At 39.1% G+C, this 22,716-nt stretch overlaps 1 protein-coding gene across 2 annotated transcripts in view; it reads right to left on the bottom strand.

The window, feature by feature from the left end:
• The window catches only part of dgkza (diacylglycerol kinase, zeta a), a 244,352-nt gene extending 222,090 nt beyond the window's left edge, over positions 1-22,262 (bottom strand). The window contains exon 1 of one of the 2 annotated variants that reach the window (XM_049471206.1): positions 21,802-22,262. In XM_049471206.1, coding sequence (XP_049327163.1) covers positions 21,802-22,022 — 221 coding nt within the window. In that variant the 5' untranslated portion in view covers positions 22,023-22,262. The remainder of the gene's footprint in view (positions 1-21,801) is intronic. The other variant, XM_049471208.1, reaches the window with a different exon arrangement.
• Between the last annotated feature and the right edge of the window lie 454 nt (positions 22,263-22,716).

Here is a 22,716-nt window from a genome sequence, read left to right as displayed (position 1 = left end):
TGAAGTAAATTTGTGACTACAATTGCACTGCTAAGATTAATGTATTGTGCTTTGTTGGTTCGTCTGCTGGGATATTAAAAGATTTAAGTGTCTAATAAACATGTTTAAATTTTAGTTATGTTAATTGCTTTTCTTTAAAGGTAAAGACAAATACAATTAGGCCAATTGGTTAATTCAGTGGTGAAAAAAGAGACGTAAAAAATTGGTCAGTATTTGTTTTTTAAACAAATGTTTCATTTGGCTACAATAGACTTAGCCAAAATGTTTTATTTAATTCTACAAAAATTCATATTACAAAACAATAATGATCAGTAGAGTCTCCCGAGTGGTCCAGCAGACTAAGGCGCTGGCACTATGATCAAGAGATCGCCAATTCTAATCCTGGTTATGCAGCTTGCCATCGGCTACCGGAGCCCTGAGAGTGCACAATTAGCCTTGCTTTCTCTAGGTGGGTAGATGGCACTCTTTCCCCACATCACTCCAAAGGGTGATGTCGATCAGCACAAGGCGTCTGTGAGCTGATGTATCAGAACCTAGTTGCTGCGCTTTCCCCCAAGCACACTGTGATGCTACTCGGAAATGCTGCATCAGCAGCAGTTTGAAAAGAGGCAGTGGTTGACTTCACATGTATCAGAGGAGGCATGTGCTAGTCTTCACCCTTCACCCTGGTGTTGGGGCTCTCTCGTGATAGGGGGAGTCCTAATGAGTGGATTGGGTAATTCGTCGTGTAAATTGGGGAGAAAATGTGAAAAAAAAAATTCTACATTCTAAATAGATTAATAACAGCAGGCCATGCTAATCCCTGTGCAAAGCATATAGAGAGATTTGTGTTGTGAGATATCTGTGTGTATATGTTTGTGTGAGACTGGAGAGCTACTGCTGTGTAGAACAGAGATACCAGATGACTCAGTACAGTCATTTCCTGAACATGAGGGAAAATGCTATTTGACTGTGTGTGTGTATGTGTGTGTGTACATGTGTGTGTGTACGTGTGTGTCATCACCAGCATCCAGAGAAATACTACACAAGCTCCAATGTGCTGATAATCGCGTCCTTGAATGCACTGAGACAGTCTGTACAAAGGCAAGCATCCCAAGGTGACTTCATCCTGGTTATTCATGTGATTTAGATGCTCCATTTGCTCTGCCAGGGGTTTTATGAGAAATATCTCTGGGCCAAGTGCATACTGTGCAAAACAGAGGCCTGTAGGGAAGCATTTTAAAGCAGTCACTAAATGATCACATTTGAAGGGCTGTCCATCTCCATGTTTCATAATATCATATACTTAAACTGTAATTTCTGAAACACTAAGAGATACTAAGGCAGAGCTGAAATCCGATATGTATTTAATAAGTGACAGTGCAACTCAGACTCTAAACAGAATGCCTATACATTCAGCACCTGCTCTCAGGCTGCACTCCAACTCTGACAAATCGAACTGCCTTGCCATGAGCACGTTGACCAGTGTTCAGCCTTATTCACAACATAAAACCTCACCACTTATAAAGGTGTGGTCAATTCCAAGCAGTCCCCTGAGGTAATAACTGCTTGGTACTGCATGACTATTGGCAATGCCATTGTATTATTTAAGAATTTAAAGGTTCAAAAGATTTTTTGCTGTATTTCCATGAAAAATGCAAATACTAAGTAAACGTAAAAATACAATACTGTCAGTAAAGACAGCCCTGTCAACAAGACAGGCAAACCAATCAATTACCAACAAGAAACTGTAAAATGTCTTCATGTAAATTAGAGCAAAATTTTAGCTCTGTAAAATCAGTATCGTGACTATTTGTTCCAGACAGTTTGAGACCTGTGTCAAACAACAGAAGCCCCGTCATATTCAAATGAATGTTCTACATCAGAACAAACAAAAGAAGAACACCCACTTGCATCACCAGACATCAGACAGCTCCACAGCAAGGGTGTCAAGAATTGCGCTTCTCTGACACTTTCAATGGCAGTGCCAGGCCCATTTCCATAAGCATGAGCGTGTAAGTGTGTGTCTGTGTGTGTGTGTGTGTGTGTGTCTGGACAAAACTGCCATTGTGGGTGGTTGGTGTGCCTGTACCTTTCTAAGGCATAGTGTGTGCTTATCTCTGTCCTTGACAATGACTCACAAAGCTGTGAACAATGTATCGTTCAGACAGTGCAGACTCCTAGCACACTCAAAAAACATGTATACCTTCAGGAGAATTAGTATACAGACCACTTAAAAAGGATGAGTTTCTTTGGTTTTACCAAATTCAAGAGGAAGATGGATGATAACAAGCCATCAAACCAAGCTGAACTGCTTGACTTGTTGCACCAGGAGTGGCATAAAGATATCCAAAAGCAGTGTGTAAGACTGGTGGAGGAGAACATGCCAAGATGCCAAGAATAAAACCAGGGTTATTCCACCAAGTATTGATTTCTGAACTCTTAAAACTTTATGAACATGAACTTGTTTTCTTTGCATTATTTGAGGTCTGATAGCTCAGCTTCTTTTTTGTTGTTTCATGCATTTCTCATTTTCTGCAAATAAATGCTCTAAATGACAATACTTTTATGTGGAATTTGGAGGAAATGTAGTTTATAGAATAAAACAAAAATGTTAATTTTTCTCAAATATATACCTATAAATAGCAAAATCAGATAAACTGATTCAGAACTGAAGTGGTCTCCTATTTTTTTCAGAGCCATTTCTGGACTCTGACTCTTTTTAGCCTGTTGAAAAAAGTTGAAACATCCAGATCATAGATGTATCAGATTTATTCTTACTGACTGATGAATCTGGAGAGATTAGAAGTGATATAACAATGCGTAAATGACCGCAATCACTGCCATACATCCTTGACTTCCATTTATGCTGTATGTCACTAATGGCTGAAAATGCATCTGGGTAATTAGACTGAAAGAACGGCAGGGTTCAGCTTTCTGCTCTAATCTCTGCTAAAGTGATGGTTAGGTCTTCAGTTTATCTAATATAGTCAGACAGTTTGTTTTGACTGTTGCTAGCTCTCAAAGAACTGCCTTAAGCATGTTCATAATGTTTCATGTACTTTAAATTCATGTACTTTAGGTTACACCCAGAAAGACACACAGCTTGTCTAATTCCAGTGGAATATATAACATTGCCTATTGAATTTGACTCTCTATTGAGCAGATAAACATGAACCTATTGGCACCATGATAAATCCCCACAGTAACTGAGCTGTGGAGCAGTGGAGCTGTGTTCTCTGAGATGAGTTCTGGGATGAGAAATGGGGAGTTGGGGATGAGGTAAGCCAACATTCTGATCTCACTAAAGCTCTTTTTGCTGAATGCAGTCAATTCTTCCAGCAATGCTCCAAAATAATCCAGCAAAAAAAAGCATCTGTGTCTCTAAATATAGTTATATATTATATATATATATATATATATATATAATTTATTATATTATATATAATATAATATATTTATTATTATTATTTTTATATATTATTATTATTATATTTTATATTTTGCCCAGTCCTGCCGGCAAGTGGTTCAGCAATCTGAAGCGCTGCCACAATGATCAGGAGATCGCTGATTTGAATCCCGGTTGTGCAGCTTGCCATCAGCTGCCGGAGCCCTGAGAGGGCACACTTGGCCTTGCTTTCTCTGGGTGGGTAGATAGCTCTCTTTCCCCTCATCACTCCTATGGTGATGTCAATCAGCACCAGGCATCTGTAAGCTGATGTATCGGAACCGAGTCGCTGCACTTTTTTCCGAGCGCATTGTGGTGCTACTTGCAACACTGCATCAGCAGCAGTTTGAAAAGATGCGGTGGCTGAATTCACATGTATCGGAGGAGGCATGTGCTAATCTTTACCCTCCTGTAATGTGAAATCACTATTGATGTGGGACATATACAGCAGCTGTATGGTGGGACAACTGGCCTAGCTAAATTAGGAGGAAAAAAAAGGGAAAAAATTTGAAATAAATAAAAAAAAAATTGCTCACTCCTAAAAAAAAGAAAAAAAAAGAAAAGAAATGAAATTTAAAGGAAAAATAAATTGCGCATTACTTTAAATGGTACTGTTTGTTTGCAATTAAAAAAAGGTTAAACAAGGACTAAAAATCTACATCGTAATTTGAATCCCTCGTATATATATATATATATATATATATCCCTCGTATATCTCAATATTTTATAGGTGCAGGTGCATGGTGTGAAAATACACTGCTCACAGGGTGTAAGATAGCAATAAGTGGCCTTACAGTCAACAACAGGTGAAACAACAGGGATGCACATGTTTTTGCCAATGCCAACGCCAATATACACACATTTTACCTAAAGACTACACACCCCAGTACAACTTTTAAACTTTAAAACTAATAAAAATAAGTAATATTGTACTGTCGTTGGCAGAGAGTGGTTAATTTTTTGTTACTGTACTTGAACTGTTTTCAGATTCCACTGTTCTAATTGAATAAAAAGTATATTTTCATCTTATTGCTAACAGTATCGCAATAGAGCACAATATATTGAGTCATAACTCCTGTATAATGATGTGGTCAAGTTCTTCCTAATACACAGATCTAATCTGTACTGGAAATGTGCAAAACTGATCAGTACAGCCATAGTTCATTGTATAAAGTTAAAAAGTCAATAGCACAAAGTAAAGACCATTCACAGTCTTATTACACCCATTTACAAGAACCGGCCAGTATAAAGGTATGTTTTTTCTCACAGACTTCGTCCTCCTCTCATTTCTCTGTATTGATTAACACTGCTGGTTAATAATTTGGCTTGACCAAAGGTCACCAGCCAGAGGAGCAGAGAGAGGGCACCATGTAGGAAACCTCACAGTCTGTGAAACAAAGTGAAAATTGGAGCAATTTACACCTGTATAGGTGTGTGTTTATGTATTAACACCATTGTGCATTGGGTGCATGTGTTATTCACACACACATCCTAATCATTCTGAAGTTATTTGCTTCATTTCTCAGAAGAGCAGAGGGTGCACACTTCACCCAGTAGGAATGATCTCTGGAAGGCTGCCACAGATATTAAACCTTATGTCTTGGTGACTAATGGATTAATTTATTTTGCCATGGTCATGAAACAACGTTCGAAACACTTACATCACCCCCAGGAGATTGCTAAAATTTAGGATCCATCCTACATCAGCAGTACATCACTCTGTAATGCAATTTTACTGTGTGTGTGTGTGTGTGTGTGTGTGTAGGGAGGTAGTTGGCACATTGCTGTATACTTTTAATGACTAAGAGATTTTACATAAAAACAGTGTTGGCAAACTACTGTACACTTACAAAAAGCCATTAAAACAGAAGCATGGCAATCAGGGCTGCACAATATATATAGTTTCAGCATTAAAATCGCAATTTGCATAATGTGCAATAGTCACAATTAGACAGTGAAATCTTTTAAGACATAATTTCCCAGATTAACAATTTTATATATAGTGAATACCATTTTTTTACTCTATTTATACTGATACACAGATTGAATTTTTAATATTATGATTTGTTGCATGGTTAAAGGTGAAACTTCCTGTATTTGTTAATATTGCAATATACAGCTCTGGAAAAAAATAAGAGACCACTTCAGTTTCTGAAACAGCTTCTCTTATTTTGCTATTTATAGGTATATGTTTGAGTAAAATGAACATTGTTGTTTTATTCTGTTTTATTCTATAACTACTAACAACATTTCTCCCAAATTTCAAATAACACTAATTTAGAGCATTTATTTGCAAAAAATGAGAAATGGCTGATATAAATAAAAAAGATGCAGAGCTTTCAGACCTCATATTGCAAAGAAAACCCGTTCATTTTCATAAAAGTTTAAGAGTTCAGAAATCAATATTTGGTGGTATATCAATGGTTTTTAATCACAGTTTTCATGCATCTTGGCATGTTCTTCTCCACCAGTCTTACACACTGCTTTTGGATAACGTTATGCCACTCCTGGTGCAAAAATTAAAGCAGTTCAGTTTGGTTTGATGGCTTGTGATCATCCATCTACCTCTTGATTATATTCCAGAGGTTTTCAGTTTGGTAAAATCAAAGAAACTCCTCATGTTTTATTTTTATCTAGAGATGTATATTACACAACAAAAAAAATTCACAATGTAAATCTTTTCCAATATTGTGCAACCCTAATGGGCTTGGATCACAAAGTGCTGCCCTTAGATGATGGCTTGGAAACGACCACACCAGTATATTTTGTGAGGTGTTATCCTGTGAGAAAATGTAATTAATGTAATTCATTTAAAATTATCAATGTCAATGAGTTAAAAACTATTTGGAACTCACCCAATAGATGGGTCATTCCATTTCCACAAAAAAACAAAAACTAAAAAAAACATTTAACATTCCTAAAATTCACAGTTTCATGTGCATAAAGAAATATGGCATAAATGCTTTACCATTCACAGTGCTGTCTACTGAGGGTAGTAATGCCTTTTAATGACAAATTTTGTGATCATGACTGCAGGGTTTCCTGCAGCACATTATAGTTAGTGCGACTACCTTAACAACAAATGCCAATCGCCTTGATAAGCAATTCAATGTTGCAGAATTTACATCCACATTTAATGCAGGAGACCCCACGAGCATATCTTGCAGGTCAGTGCAGCCTTCTGTAGCCTTCATGTCACATGACTACTCATCCCATGTCCCATGACAGCTGAAACGTCAGCGTGTGTGTACGTACTACAGACCGAGACTAATGTTACTGAGATCAGTAAAATGAATAAAGGCTTTGTATCTAAAGCTTTGCTGACCTGTATCCTAGCTGGCAATACAGTAACTCAAGCCTTACTCACACTGCTGATTAAGGGCATTTAAGACACATTGTTTTTTTCCAGAGATGAGAGTGCCTGCACTGAGAGTTAGGTACAATTGGTCAAGTGTGAAAGCTGTTTTTGAGGATTGGAACCATGCAGAGAACCAATATCTGGTCCTCCTTAAGTCAATTGGCAATAAATATGGTGACTGTGCAGGACAGGGAAGTGTTGGTGTAGACATATTTGGGAAGTGGGGCTCCAGCAGGCTAAGCGCTGCCACTACGATCGGGAAATGCCGGTTTGAATCCTGTTTATGTAGCTTGCCATCAGCTACCGGAGCCCTGAGAGAGCACAATTGGTAGATTTGGTAGAAAAATCCATCTTAATCTGGTTACCAGTCTAACCTGCACATATTTTTTAACCATTCTGCTCAGTCTGAGGACTGAGCTCATACCGTAAAAACTTCCAGCACTGTTCCAGCACTTTTTACTTTCCCTGGTGGGTAAAAGCATATATTTAGCTAGAAATAAAAACTACCATTTCTAAAAACTGCACCATCTGCACCATCAATCGCTGATGAAGATCCATAATTAATTCTGGAAAACAATAATTTCTCCAAAGTTTCTTCTATGACTCGTTTAGTACGTTATTTCTCAATTTTAAGTTATAAACTTTGTCTGTCAATGTGTGAGTTTCTCCACGACTGTGTGTAGATACAAGGTGAGCTTGTGAACAATGTTTTGAATCAATGATTTACTCAACAAGTTGACATCAACCCAAAGCTTCTGAACACCCAACACCATTTTGTCATCGGTTTGGGGGAATAATCAATTATAATCGAAAAATCTGATTTTTTTTGTGAAATAATTGAAGATAATTTTTAGGCGATAATTGCCCAGAATTAAGTAAATCTCAAAGGAATGTCTAGCAGTCAATAATCTCTCACCAAGAGGTACACTACCCAAAAGAAGACTCAGAGAGCCTTTTATAGGGCAGAAGGGAAAGGTCTTGTAGCAAGACCCAGTGTAATCAGACCACGCCTTTAATAATTCACAATACATATCTAACTGAGATATAACTGCATGTAGAATTTTGCAAATAATTATTTTTTGTCAATTAATAAATTTGATGCATTTTGTCCAGATATTGAAACTCTAGTCTTGACAAGTTTAGAGAGATCTGTTTCTGCATTTCTGCAGCTTTACTGCCCTTAAATGAAGCCATTAAGACAGACTTCAATGACAAGCAAATTGCTCTGCAAGCAGGAGGTACACGATTTCAAAGAGCTGCAATTAATATTTAAACAGTAACCTGCACATCTGAGTGTGTGTGTGTGTGTACACATGTCACAAACAATTCCTGTTTCTAACTAATAGCTTAACAGGTGAAATATATCCAAACATCTTTGTTCAAGGCGAGCCCAGGCTGGGAACATCACATCCACCGTGTCCTTGGGGAATGTTTGCATGTGTTGTCGTTATTCAGCAATTGTGTTTTATTTCAGATGGGGCGAGTTTACGCCATGAATAATTAAGGAAGGACATCACTGCCATGAATTAGCATAAGATGAAGTGAAAGAGCCGGAGGGGGAAGTAATACAGACTGAATACTGATTTAGCCTCCATCGCTCTCTGCACTGGATCACTGTAACGTGCAACAGGCCTCTCTGATACGTCTGCCATCAGCAGCAGCATCATGCAGGCCCTGGGGACAAGCTGGGTCTTCGAAAATAACACTGTCATTTCCCTAATAATAAAACGGTTACGCTGTGGTTGGCTTCACAGTACAGAGCCTTTGTAGTACGTGTGCCTGATTCAGTGATGATGTTAAAGGTCTCATTCCATTGTTTTTTCTATAATTTTTTTTAACTGTCTAGTTGTGGTCTCTAGTATGAATGAATGTCCTGTCAGCTGCTTTTTGTGAAAAAAGTGCTCTGGTAATCCAGTATAACGCTGCTTTAGTCTGGTGGAGGACTGGGCAGGGATTTCAATAGGAATTTCGGCTCTTGCTAAGTGCAGTTCAGCCACTGACCTAGTCTTAGAGTCTCTGTAAGACGCGAAATCCACCGGAGATCCTATTTAAATCTATAGTTACTTACACAGAGGTGGGTAGTCCAGGTCCAGAAAGTAAAAATCCACCCCAGGGTTTTGTTGACTGTGCTGCAGCGAGCCATCCAAGCAGCTGGAACAAAACCCCAGGGTGGATTTTTACTTTCTGGACCTGGACTACCCACCTCTGCTCACACAAGATAGCTAGCTAGCTAAGTAATTTGCACACATAACACAAGAACGAACTGCCATGCTGTTCCTAAAGCTGTTAGCTCCTATCTGACGAGAGGTGTTGCTGCCCAGCAGCCTGCCTGTCATCAGCTCTGCCTGTGGGTGGTCATGAGCCAAGGTGGGCTAGGCCATGAATACTAATTCACGAGTTGACGTAGACACGGGTGCTTTTCCTGATCGACTTATTAAAGCGCTGAAAAGAAAAGACATAACTAATAATATATGACCCAGGCTATTTTCTTGGATCAGCTTTGTAATCCTAATGCAGTTCTGAGCCCTCAGAAGCACTATTACTATACAGTATTGACCAGCTGACAGTAAATAAAAGAGTTTTGTTAGAGTCTGCAGTGTGGAACTATACTTCAGTGGAGCATGAAAACAAAACATGATATCTGCAACTATAAAGCTGTCATGGAAATGCTTTGTTTTACCAATGGGGCACCACATTCCTTTCTCTGTTTTTAAACCACCACTAAACAGTATGCTCAGACCCAGAGTAGGCTAATACTATGACTAATACACACACATAAGCACACACACACAGAAACCGAAATCAAAGCACATTCACCTCACTATATAACAGTTTATTCACATCAACAGTCAGTGAAAAACAACAGATTGTGACGCATACAATGCACTGCACTGTTCTAAAGGTTCCAAATGGTCAAGCAAGTCAGTCAGACTGGATTAGAAGATATTAAACAAAGTATAAAACAATTATTAAAAAACAGTCAGTCCAGAACATCTCATTACGGGGCATTCATTCCTGGCCCTAGAGATTTTTACCTGGTAAATTAATCTCACACACCTGATCCAGGTAATTAAGGCCTTCAGGGACATGTGAACATTCTAGACTCAGGTGGTAAACATTCTCTCCAGGACCAGGAATGAGCACCTCTGCCTCATTATATAAACTGTTACTAAAAATAATGTCATTTTACATAATTATTAATCAAAAGCAAATCGCACCTATATTTTTTGGCTGCATTACTTATAAAAACACAAAGATTGGATTGTTATCAGCTGATGTTCTGCAATAAAAGACTTTCAGATCAGAAAGGGATGGACAGACAGCAGTTGTACAACAACGTGAGTTAATTTAAACGATCTCACTATTAGGGGAATACAACTCAATGAAAATAAGCAAGCTAACAAATAACTTGAGTTATAAAGTTATAGTCCATTGCCCCAGACATGAATTAAGACTGTTCCTAGACTACATTCCAGTGCCAATGATGAACCCCCATCGTAAATTCTTTTTAGCCTAGGATTAGCTCTAATCCCCGTCTGGGAAACTAGCCCTACACTTCCATCACAACCTTTATTGTTGCACAATATCTATTTATACTTATATTTTTATCATTACTTCTATTACAAAACTATGATCGAAATTTAAATCAGGAAGCTGAATCCTGTTTCCAGTCCTGGGTTCTTGCAGGAAGTTCAGAAACAGTTAAAGTAACTGAGTCACCCCTCTTAATGGTTACATTGCAGGTCAAGTCCAGGTCTGAAAGCTGTTTTGAAGACATTTGGTAACTTGAATTTGAGTAATGTCAACTTAAACAGAGAAACTTCAATTTACTTTTATAATTTTCTTAAGTACATATAACACTTAACCGAGCAACTGTTTGTACTCAGTTATGGGTGTTTGAGTTCATGTAAATCAGAAGGTTTTAAAGTCCTGTAGAACTGTTGATTATATTTTGTAGCTTGCACCCACACAAAAAATCTCTCCACTGCTAAGACTGCAGACTGCAACTACTAAATGGTCATAATTGTGGATGCAACAATATCGTTTTTTTTTTTTCCAACAGAGTACAAGTACATGTATTTATGTACTTGCCAATACTAATACCTACTTAGAATTAAGCAATAAGAAGCATTATGTATAAGTGTAGTTCCGAGTGGTCCAGCGGGCTAAGTGCTGCCACTATGATCAGGAGATCGCTGGTTTGAATCCTGTTCATGTAGCTTGCCATCGGCTACTGGAGTCCTGAGCGAGCACAATTGGCCTTGCTCTCTCTGAGTGGGTAGATGCCGTTGTCTCCCCACATCAGAACATGCTTGACACTGATGAGCTGATGTATCAGATATGAGTGCACTGGGTACTCGGCAATACTACATCAGCAGCAGTTCGAAAAGAGACGGTGACTGACTTGTGCGTGTATCGGAGGAGGCATGTGTTAGGCTTCATCTTTCTGGTGTTGGGGCATCACTAGTGATAGGGGGAGTCCGAATGAGTTGGGTAATTGGTCTTGTAAATTGGGGAAAAAATGGGGAGAAAATTTTCAATTTTCAAGAATTAGAAAAAGAAGTGCAATACAACAAGCTATTTGTCCATTTTTAGTTTTTTTTTGTTGTAAGAGATAAAAAAAATAAGTCAGTTAGACTTTCTTTACTGCTTTTCTACTGACTTTATGTTAGACGTATGAACTCTTTGACATCAAGGTGGACAAAAGTTCACTCTGTTTTTTTTTTCTAGCAGGTCCTGTGGAGGTGAACGCAGGATCGAAGCGAGGGATGAAAAAACGACAAACAGATGAGTGCAGGTTAGCATGGCTGTGGATTAGAGCTTAAAGGAGTACATGCAGTTCAGTGGCTGTCAAGTAAATGAAACTCTAAACCACTTTCATAGACAATTATCACCACAGAAAGTGTTATAACATGCTACATATGCGAATAAATAATGTGACCATTGCACAGTCTGAAGAAGTATTCTTCTGCTCAACACAGCTCACTACAACAGGCTCCCATTCAAACATTACAAAATACTTTACTGAATAAAAAACAGCCATCTTTCTGTAATAGAGACCAGTATAAGAGTTTAAAACTTTCACCATCATAAAAATGGTCAGACACCGTGGCTTCATCAAGTATGCTCCACACACAAAAACCCACTACGTAAAGAGCAAACACATTAAATGTAATTTTTAACTCTGCTCAGGTTGTATATCATTCACGCTGAGTGGCTTGGTGGCGACTGGTGTGTTTTTACCTACTGTGGTCTGCTAATTGACTCCCACTATTAGGTAATTAGCAGAATGGACTCAAAGCCATTAGTGCGCTCAAGCGGGTGCTAGAGCTTATGGGAACGGCTCGGATGCCGGATTTGTGGAGCATTCTTGTTATCAGCAAGTAAGTGACCCCTGTTCATTGTCACTGTAAACCCTGCATTGATTTTTCCCAGAAACCATTCTCCTTCAATCTGTCTCTGTCCATTTTTACTTCATCCCTTACTCTCTTTGGGGCTGCAGAGTGTGGACTGTTAGGCCGATAATTTCCACCATATATTTTTACTAGCTCTGAGTGCACTCTTGGTTGGTAGTGTGAAGACTGCATTCAATGTTAAAAAAGATAAACACAGACAAGAGAGTTGTTTCAGGAGAAAAACAAGCCATTACGAAGAAAAGAGGAAAAATCTGGCACAGCTTATGCAACTGTCTGGAACCACTAAAAGCTTATTTATTTGTAATTTATGGATAAAAATGAATACTTCTGTTTTAAATGTTGTAACTGAAGCGCTAAGATCAACTGTATTGCTATGTATTATTATAATGATCAGTTTTTATAGTAAAGAGCTCTGATTTTGTTGTGATTTTGTCGCTCTGCCTCCATTTACCTCGCTCTGCCTCCCATTACCTTGCTATTTTGCTGGAATGCAGAGTCAGGTAGAGGGAGACAGAGGTAGGTAGAGAGATGTAGTGGGAGGCAGAGCAAGGAAGAGTGAGGAACTGGGAGGTTGAGCAAGCTAGAGGGAGGCAGAGTGAGGTATAGTGAAGTAGTGAGGCAGAGCAAAGTAAAGTGAGGTAAAGTGTGGTAGAGAGAGGCAGAGCGAAATAGAGGGCGGCATAGTAAGGTAAAGTGAAGTAGAGAGGCCAAGTGAGGTAAAGTGAGGTAAAGTGAGGTAAAGCAAGGTAGAAGGTGGCAAAGGTAGAGGAGGTGCAAGGTAGAGGAAAGCAGAATGAGGTAAATGGAAGCAGTAAGGCAGAGTGAGGTAAAGTGAGGTAAAGCAAAGTAGAGGGAGGCAGAGTGAAGTAAAATGAAGTAGTGAGGCAGAGTGAGATAAAGTGAAGTAAAGCAAGGTAGAGGGGTCAGAGCATGGTAGAGTGAGGCAGAGTGAGGTAAAGTAAAGTAGAGAGAGGCAGTGTGAGGTAGAGAAAGGCAGAGGAGGTAAAGTGAAGTAGTGAGGCAGAGTGAGGTGAAGCGAGGAAGAAGGAGGCAGAGCAAGGTAGAGGCAGGCAGAGTGAGGTAAAGTGAAATAGTGATCCAGAGCGAGGTAAATAGGCTAGAGGGAAGCAGAGTGAAGTAGAGGGAGGGAGACTAAGGTAAAGTGAAGTAATAGGGCAGAGCGAGGTAAAATAAGGTAGAGTGAGGTAGAGGGAGACAGAGCGAAGTAGAGGGAGGCAGAGCAAAGCAGAGGGCGGCAGAGCATGGTAGAGTGAGGTAGAGGGAGGCAGAGTGAGGTAAAGTGAAGTAGAGGGAGGCAGTGCAATGTAGAGTAAGGCAGAGAAGGTAAAGTGAAGTAGTGAAGCAGAGCAAGATAAAATGTGGTAGAGTGGAGGTAGCTTAAGGTAGAGTATGGCAGAGGGAGGAAGAGTAAGGCTGAGCACAGTGAACTGACACACAAAGCTACTTCCTAACCTGAAAAAATGAATGACAATCAGTAAAGCATGGTGGAGGTAGTATCATGAGTTAGGTTTGCACGGCTGCTTCTATTACAGGCACACTAATCTTTATTGATGATGTAACTCATGATGCAGCAGAATAAATTTGGAGGTCTACAGAACATCCTGTTCACCACTACAGAGACATGCATCAAATCTACTGTATCTGCCAGTATCCCAAAAGTATTGGGACAAGAACTAGTATTAATAGAAGCTTGTCGGTTTGCATGGACAATTCTAGCCAGACACCACCGGTCACAATCATTATCACCCACTGTGCTCTCCTCTGTGAGGGGTATTGTTTGCTTTCTATTACATATTTGCTATACACATGTGACACTGTAGATCGAGGAACATTAAATAGATGCTCGGCAAGATAACACCTCACAAGTCATCCCCTGTGACAAAAATTGATGACTGATAATTGATCATTTATATACTACTGTTCTATCACTTTTGCTATGTCAGAGTATATTCAAAATGCCACCAATCAGCCAAAATAAAAAGATCAAATCCACTTAAATTTGAACTTATTTCTGTAGATTTATAAACACAGCAAAGTGAAAGATTCTGTTCTTCCATACAACAATAAATAAACATATTTCTGTGCCATATTTCATCTTGTATCCTTACTATAAAAATGGCAGTATAGCTTATTTTTTTTAGATGCAGTTAAAATGTGGCTTCTATTTATTTGTAACAGCACTCATTGTGCTGTGAGAAAGGCATAGCACTTTTTACAACTGATGTCACAAAGCAGCTTTAATGAAATATAATCGCAAAACAGAGATTCTGGCAAAACTAAGACAATCCTAATCATTAATCATAATAGTTAGAAGCAAGTTTAAAATTTTGATCTTTCCTTTTCACAGAAAGGTCTTTTTCACTCACAGACAAACAACAGATGACAAAAAAAGTTTTTGAATAATTGTTAGAAGCACTGCACTCATTCTTTCTCTCTCCCCCTCAGACTCTCACTCTCACTCAGCTGTAGCAGCAGTGAGTGAATCAGCAGGAAGTTTGACACCAGCACAGAGCATTGTGCCCTCCTGAATGCCCACCTGCTGCTGCGTGCTGATTGGGCACCGAGCAGCAGGCTAGCGCTTTCGCTGGCACTGAGTGTCAATCTTAAGCTTTGCTTATTTGCACATGATCACCCACTGTTTCTCTCATCCTCTTACATAAGACCTACTCATAGCATGGCATGGTGTACTCACACACATGCACACACACAGATACGCCGTGCCATCAGTGCACACTGCTTAGAATAAAAAGCTCTAATCGTCATTACATAATGCACACGGGCCCATCACCCAAAAGACAGGAAGAGAGAGAAGGAAAGGGATTGAGACTGACTGACAGACAGACAGAGAAACAAACAGACTGACAGGGAATGAGGGGGGAAATACTGCATGCTCTGGAATAATAATCCTTAAACTCGAGGGAAAAAGGAAACATCATAATAACATAACATATCCTTGTTTAAACCCGAGAGAATCCACTGCTGTTTAGAAAAAAACATGGAGAGCTTGATGTGCATCAAATCATCATCTGAAATAGCGGTCTCTACTGACGTAAAAAAAAAACCCTATAGGAGCTTGCTGCTGAGTACCTGCAAGACCATGTTTCCTGCTATGAGCTGTCATGATTAATTAGGTCACAGGGTGCTGGTTTCTTAGTACTTCCCAGAATTCTAAAGGTCTCACGATAATTTTCGGGGCATGCATACAGTCGCAGTCTAAAAGTCTAACTAGTCTAAAAACTCTTTTTTTGTAGATTCAGAGGTAGATGGACAAAGGAAAAGTGGTAAACTGAGATGCTGGTGCAGTTATCCCAACGTTTGCAGGCCATCACTTCAAAGATTTGTCAACCGTGGAACAGATTTCAGTAGTTCTGGGCGGTATACTGGTTCACTCGGTATACCGGAGGGGAATTTGGTGCTGGTATGCATTTTTTTACATACCGCCACACCACTAGAGGTGCTGAGGAGCTCTGAGTAGAAGTGTAGAGTACTGCAAAGAAGCTAACGGCAGCTCTGTGGAGTCTCACGCTGTCCTGCCTGGAGAAACATGAGAGCAGAACTCCTGGAGCTTCTGCTGCTGCTCCTTGCAATAGGGGTAACTATAGCCCTTTTAAATATATGAAAACTGTAGCTTCAAATATTTGTTAACTGGAGACCCCAATAAATAGTGTTAAACTGCTTAAATACCATAATGCCTCTAATGGCTTCAGTAATAACATTGCAAATTGATATTTAAATTTAAAATCTTTAAATATTCAGTGTTGTAAAGGAAGACATGTTAAAGTAGTTTTTTTGTTGTTGTCTTTTTAATGTCTATTGTTTAATCGTTTACATTCTTCAGCTGTTTTTTTGATAATGAATTCTGATTTCTTAATATACTGTGTAATTGGGTGGGACAAAGTAAACCCAATAGTAATCAAAGCCTTAATGTTTTATATTAAATCTGCTCCAACAGTACAGTGAGTCACAACCCTATATTAAAGCCCAGTCATGCAAAAATATATATATAAATAAATAATCACTTAAAAAATACTGTGATATACCGTGAAACAGTCAGAATCTTGCAAAATACTGTGATGTGCATTTTTGGTCATATCGCCCAGCACTAGATTCCAGTGTTTCTAGGTGCCATCACGTCTGTGTTACCTTCTGGCTCTCTCTGTTTAGTTAGGCTGATATATAGTCTGATCTTCAGGAGTCACTGGCCGCACTCTAATGATCTGTTCACATCCTCTGTGCTCCATAAATCTAATCAGAACTAATTCCATCTCTGTTCCTTGTTCAGAATTAATGACTGCCCACCCATCCAGCCAGACACTGATGGAAGACTGACTGTTAGGTTCTTCTGCTACTCACTTCAGATATGCTGCTCTCCCACCCGGCTGCTGATACCTGCCTCAGGAAATTTACATGGACCACTTAGTGGTCTAGTAATCTGATTGCCACCATTAATCAGCTTCATTACTTCATCACATCTCTTACCATCACAACTATGACAGTATATCAGTTTTTGTTATACAGAATGTTTTATTTAATTTGATTAGTATATTGATTATATACTATTTGTGATGCTAGGTAGGGGAAGTTTGCTTAAAAGGGATAGAGAAAGAGAAAGCTAGACCAAGAGAGAGAGACTGCAAAAGATGAAAAATTACCTAATGAAACCCACAGAGTGAATGAGCTTTTTAAGAAGAAACTACATCCTATTCCTTCAGCAGAGGGACTTTGTTTGATGTGGGTTTGATGTGCCGCTGCTGTGTGGTGGTAGTCAGAATAGTTTGGTGGGAGAAGACGGGGTTAGAAGGAATAACGGAGAGTGGACGCCGAGTCACACTCACTACATAATGCTGCAGCCAATCATTAGAAAGATCAAAGTACGAAGCCAACACTTTAATAAATGTAACATACATTTTAATCCATGCACACACAGACACAACTCACATAGATATGATACTATCTTTATAGATGTTTTCATTAAACTACCACATAAAGCACTACCCAATTTTTTCATACTTTTGGAACATACAGCTCTAAAAAAAAAAACAATAAGAGACCACTTAAAAAATATATGCATTTCTTTAATTTTACCAAATTTAAAAGGCCTCTGGAATATAATCAAGAAGAAGATGGCTGATCACAAGCCATCAAATCAAGCTGAACTGCTTGAAATTTTGCACCAGGAGTGGCATAAAGTTATCCAAAAGCAGTATGTAAGACTGATGGAGGAGAACATGCCAAGATGCACTTATTCCTAACAACTGTGATTAAAACCAGGGTTATTCCACCAAATATTGAGAAGCTCTGCGTCTTTTTGTTTTTTTAGCAAGTTCTCATTTTCTGCATACAAATGCTCTAAATGACAATATTTTATTTGGAATTTGGGAGAAATGTTGTCAGTAGTTTATAGAACAAAACAACAATGTCATTTTACTCAAACATTTACCTATAAATAGAAAAACCAGAGAAACTGATTCAGAAACTGAAGTGGTCTCTTAATTATTTCCAGAGCTGTATGTTGTTTTGTGACAATCAATACTTACTGATGGTGCTGGATATCACAATGTTCACTAATTGTCTCCATCATAAAAAACATTTTTAAAAATCTGAAGCAGCAGTACCAGCAGGAATATAGCTATGCAGAGGAAACCATACATTGTGCTGTGTTGATATGTGGGATAAGTTCAGTTTTCAAAACATATTGTAATGTTGTTGCCTTTTACAAAAGCAAGGCAAGCTTTATATAATATTTAAAAATGGGGCAAAATAAACTAAAATCTTTGACAAAATGTGTGTGATTTTTATTTTGTTTGATTTCTGTCAAAAATCTTCATTCTGGTGCAACCATACTTACTGGACAAACTGGATATCCAGTGGAATAAATCATTTTAATACAGTATGAGACACTCTTGATCTGTGATAAAGAGGGTGGGTACACCAAACAAGTGGGTTTTTTGCTTTAATTAACCAGATAGGTCATTAAGAGAATGTTATTATTTAGAATTACAGCTTGGAAAGCAGCATAAGTCACTTGAGCTTGAGATAGAGATAAGGAAATATGACAATACTGTATTTTAACATCGTAAAATTGTGTTTTTTAAGCATACCAAGGATATTATCTGAGCCTAAAACACTGAGCAAAGTGTACATTTAATTACAGAGAGCACAATTAGTCCAGTTCATCTGGATAAAATGCAGTATATTTGGAACAAAAAAATTACTGAATTCAGTATGCTCAAGTATTTAAATAGTGTTTTTATAGATCAGTCAATACTGATGCATTTTGACTGCAATGGCGTGTACTGTGATAGATATTGATAAACACTGATCGGAAAATATAATTAAATATTGCAATACATATTTTTACCATGTCACCCAGCTCTATTAAAATATGCTTTGTATCCTGCCTCTGGTCTTTACTTAGCATTTTTTTGTTTTAAATTTGACACGATTGCAAATTATTCTGGCTCCATTTCTAAATAAAGTCAGAGAATGGAACCATAGCATCTGCGTCTTCTACTGTCATTTGTATAACCCTGAGAACTCCATAATCAATCATCACAGCTTTTACACCTGAAAAAGATGCAGAATAAGGGATGACAGAGCCTTTCCCCTCGTTTTCAGCACAGTTCAACCAGGTGTGCCTCTACTGCATCAGCACATTCATACTTTCCTGTGCAAATCCATGCCAGTAATACATTCTCAGCACAGTACTAGAGATCACTGCCATAAAAAGCCTCAATCTTAACTGCAACTGCAAATGTCATAAATCACAAATCTCATACTTCCCCACCAGGTACACGCTGACAAACTGAGAAAATCGGGTCACGACACAGACTCAGACACCTTTATCCAACCTGACACAATGTTGAACCAGTGCTCCCCAATGGCTCTATTAACAAACCCAGCACAGACTGAGCAAACACAGCACCAGCATCTGAAAGGATCACAGCTGGAGTGGGACTGAATGGAATGTACAGGGAGTTTAAACTCTTGAAAAAGTTGTGTATGCCTGGTCTCAAGCTGCTGTTGACCTTTAGGGTTCTTAGTGTGCTCTGTTGAGTCCTTCTAGAGGTCCATCCTTAGCTCTCCCCTTTACAGCTAGAGTAAGACCCTATATAATTATCTCCTATAACTCTGGCAACAACTCACAGAAAGAAAGTGAGACACTAAACATTCTAGATTACTTACTCATCATCAATAGTGTTGACAATCTCCATTTAAAATGTTGTGTTGTCCAGGATTAGGCTTAATCCCTGTCTGGGGCTGAACTGCTTATGACATGCATGTGATCCCTGTCAATACACTTTTATTTAAGATAAAATAAGACCCTATATAACTAAAGAAATAAAGAAACTGAGTCTGAACATCCTAGAGCACTAACTCAGCTTTACAGAAACTCTAAGGGTCAGTCTAAGCCTAGTCTTGAACCTTATTTAGCCTACCTTTCAGTGGAAAATCTCCCTTCAAAATGCTGTGTAGTCCAGGACTAGCCTTGATCCTTTTCTATGGAAACTGTTCATAAGTGTTTGGATCTGCATTCATGCAACCTGCAATGAATCTCTATTAATCCAATATCTTACATGCAAATAACACAGATAAAGAAACTGGGAATCTGAATATCCTAGTGCTCTAACTCAGCTTTAACACCTGGACAGAGATGAAGCCTAGTCTTAGACCATATTTATTTACATTTCTGTGGAAAATCTCCAATGAAGATGCTGTGCAATCTAGGACTAGACTGGAGCCCTGTCTAGTCCTAGTCCTAAACTGCTTATAAGTGTGGATCTGAAGAACTTACTGCATGCATGCTCCCAACAACGAGACCCTATAATGCCTTAACAGTAACTAAGGGTCACTCTTAGCATAGTCTTAGAACCTATTTAGTCTACCTTTCAGTGGAAAATCTAAATTCAAAATGCTGTGTAGTCCATGACTATGCTTGATCCTTGTCTAGGGAAACTGATTTCATAACTCATTCATAAGTGTTTGGATCTGCATTCATGCAACCTGCAATGAATCTCTCTATTAATCCAATAACTTGCATTTAAATAACAGAGAGAAAGAAACTGAGAGTCTGAATATCCTAGTGTTCTAACTCAGCTTTAATACCTGGACAGAGATGAAGCCTAGTCTTAGACCATATTTATTTACATTTCTGTGGAAAATCTCCAATGAAGATGCTGTGCAGTCTAGGACTAGACTTGAGCCATGTCGGGCTTAAAAGAACTGCTTACAAATGTAGGTCTGAAGCCTAGCCTAGTTTTCAGTGGAAAATCTCAATGAACATCGCTGTATAGTGCAGGACTAGGCTTAATCCCAGTTTGGGAATCTGCACCTAACTCAGCATTACAGCTAGTCGAAGGGTCAGCCTTAGACCATATTTCCCTTTTAATAGAAAATATGCACTTAAAATGATGTGTAGTACAGGACTAGGCTTAATCTGGGAAACTGCCCCCAAGTGTTTGGGATGAACCACTTATGCTGTGTATGTAGCCTGTTGAGTCCCTTTTATTTTTGATACAATGAGGCCATATAAAACTCTAAAGCCATATAAAATCTTGGCATTCAAAAAACACAGAAAGAAACTGCGAGCCTTGCAGTAACTCTAAGGGGTCAGTCTAAGCCTAGTCTTAGACAATATTTAGCCTAGCCTAGTATATTGCAGGACTAGGCTTAGTCCCAGTCTGGACAATTGCCACAAAGGGATTGGGGCTGAAGCACTCACTGCGTACATGAGTGTGAGTGAGTGGGCTGGTGTTGGTACTGTATGTGTATATACTAGTGCATCTCAAAAAAATGAGAATATCATTAAAACATTGCTTTATTTCAGTAATTCTGTTCAAAATGTGAAACTCATATTATATAGATGTATCAAACACAGAGTGATCTATTTCATGTCTTTATTTCTTTTATTGTTGACGATTATGCCCAACAATCAGTGTCTCAAGAAAAATTTTATATTACATAAGGCCAATTGGTATTTCTGCCAGTGCGGGCAGTGTGCCAAGTCCTGCTGGAAAATGGAATCTGCATCTTTGTAAAAGTTGTCAGCAGGGGGAAGCATGAAGTGCATGAACACTGCACACTGACTTTGGACTTAATACAACACAGTGGACCAACACCAGCAGATGACAGGGCTCTCCAAACCATCACACTATACCTCAAGCACAGCAGCTTGGACTGTGTGTCTCGCCGCGTGTCACTCGTCTTCCTGACTCTGGTCCCTTGATTTCCAAATGAAATGCAACATTTACTGATGGTCAGTGATGGTTTGGAGAGACATGTCATCTGCTGGTGTTGGTCCACTGTGTTACATGAAGTCCAAAGTCAATGCAGTGTTTTCCCGGAAAATCTTACAGCAGAATTTATGAAGATGTGGATTTTATTTTCCAGCAGGACTTAACACACTGTCCACACTGCCAAAAGTACTATTTGGTCTTATACAATATTCTAATTTTCTGAGACACTGATTTTTGGGTTTTCATTGGCATTTTGAAGTGAATTACTAAAATAAAGTAACTTTTCAATGATATTTTAATTTAGTTTGAGATGCACTAGTATGTACAGCAGCACGCGGTTACCTGTAGGACACCTGTTTCCGGATGGTGAGGTGCAGGAACTCGCTCTCCAGCTGGCTCACCGCTGACAGACCTTCCTCCCCGCTCCTGGGGGTCGAGCCCGGCGGAGCATCAGCCGCAAAAACGTCCTCCTCCTCGGCCACGTCCTCCAGAGTGATGGCTAGAGTCGGGGGGACGGGGTTTGCCCCGGTTCCCCCGCAGTCTGCCCCGGCTCCCTCTGCCATCTCAACTCTCACAGCGGCGGAAAACAGCGACACGGCGCTAAAGACGCTAAACACCCAAATTCCACTGATAAACTCACACAATTCTCTCTTGTTTGCACAGTTTAAGTGGCTAAACTCACACAGCTTTGACTTTCTCTCACAGTTTTCACTGCTAGACTCGTGAATTGAGCATTTACGGGCTCTAAAGAGTTCTCTGCTGTCAGTAAAGCTCACCGCAGGCTGAGTAGCTGCTGTCTGTTTGGTCGCGAGACAGCCCCGAAGCTCACAGCTGCTCCAAAAGGCCCCGCCCTCTCCAGCTAAACAAAAAACTCAGCCAATCACGAGCGAGAGCGCGAATGAGCCCGCCCCCGTCCTGCCCCTACTCTTCGTCCGCCTCCCCACATAATATACAAACATAAACACTGTACACATAAGCTCTGGAAACAAAAATAAGAGACCACTTCAGTTGATGAATCAGTTTCTCTAATTTTGCTATTTAAGGGTATATGTTTGAGTAAAATTAACATTATGATTTTATTCTATAAACTACAGACAACAGTTTTTCCCAAATTCCAAATAAAAATGTTGTTATTTAGAGCATTTATTAGCAGAAAATGAGAAATGGCTGAAATAACAAAAAAGTTAGATGCAAAGCTTTCAGACCTCAAAAAATGCAAAGAAAACAAGTTCATATTAAACAAGTTCAGAAATCAAT

Source organism: Astyanax mexicanus, chromosome 23 (genome assembly GCF_023375975.1).
Source record: "Astyanax mexicanus isolate ESR-SI-001 chromosome 23, AstMex3_surface, whole genome shotgun sequence".
Classification (NCBI taxonomy): Eukaryota; Metazoa; Chordata; class Actinopteri; order Characiformes; family Acestrorhamphidae; genus Astyanax; species Astyanax mexicanus.
The sequence above is the reverse complement of the archived record's forward strand: the minus strand, read 5'-3'. Positions and strand labels throughout refer to the sequence as shown.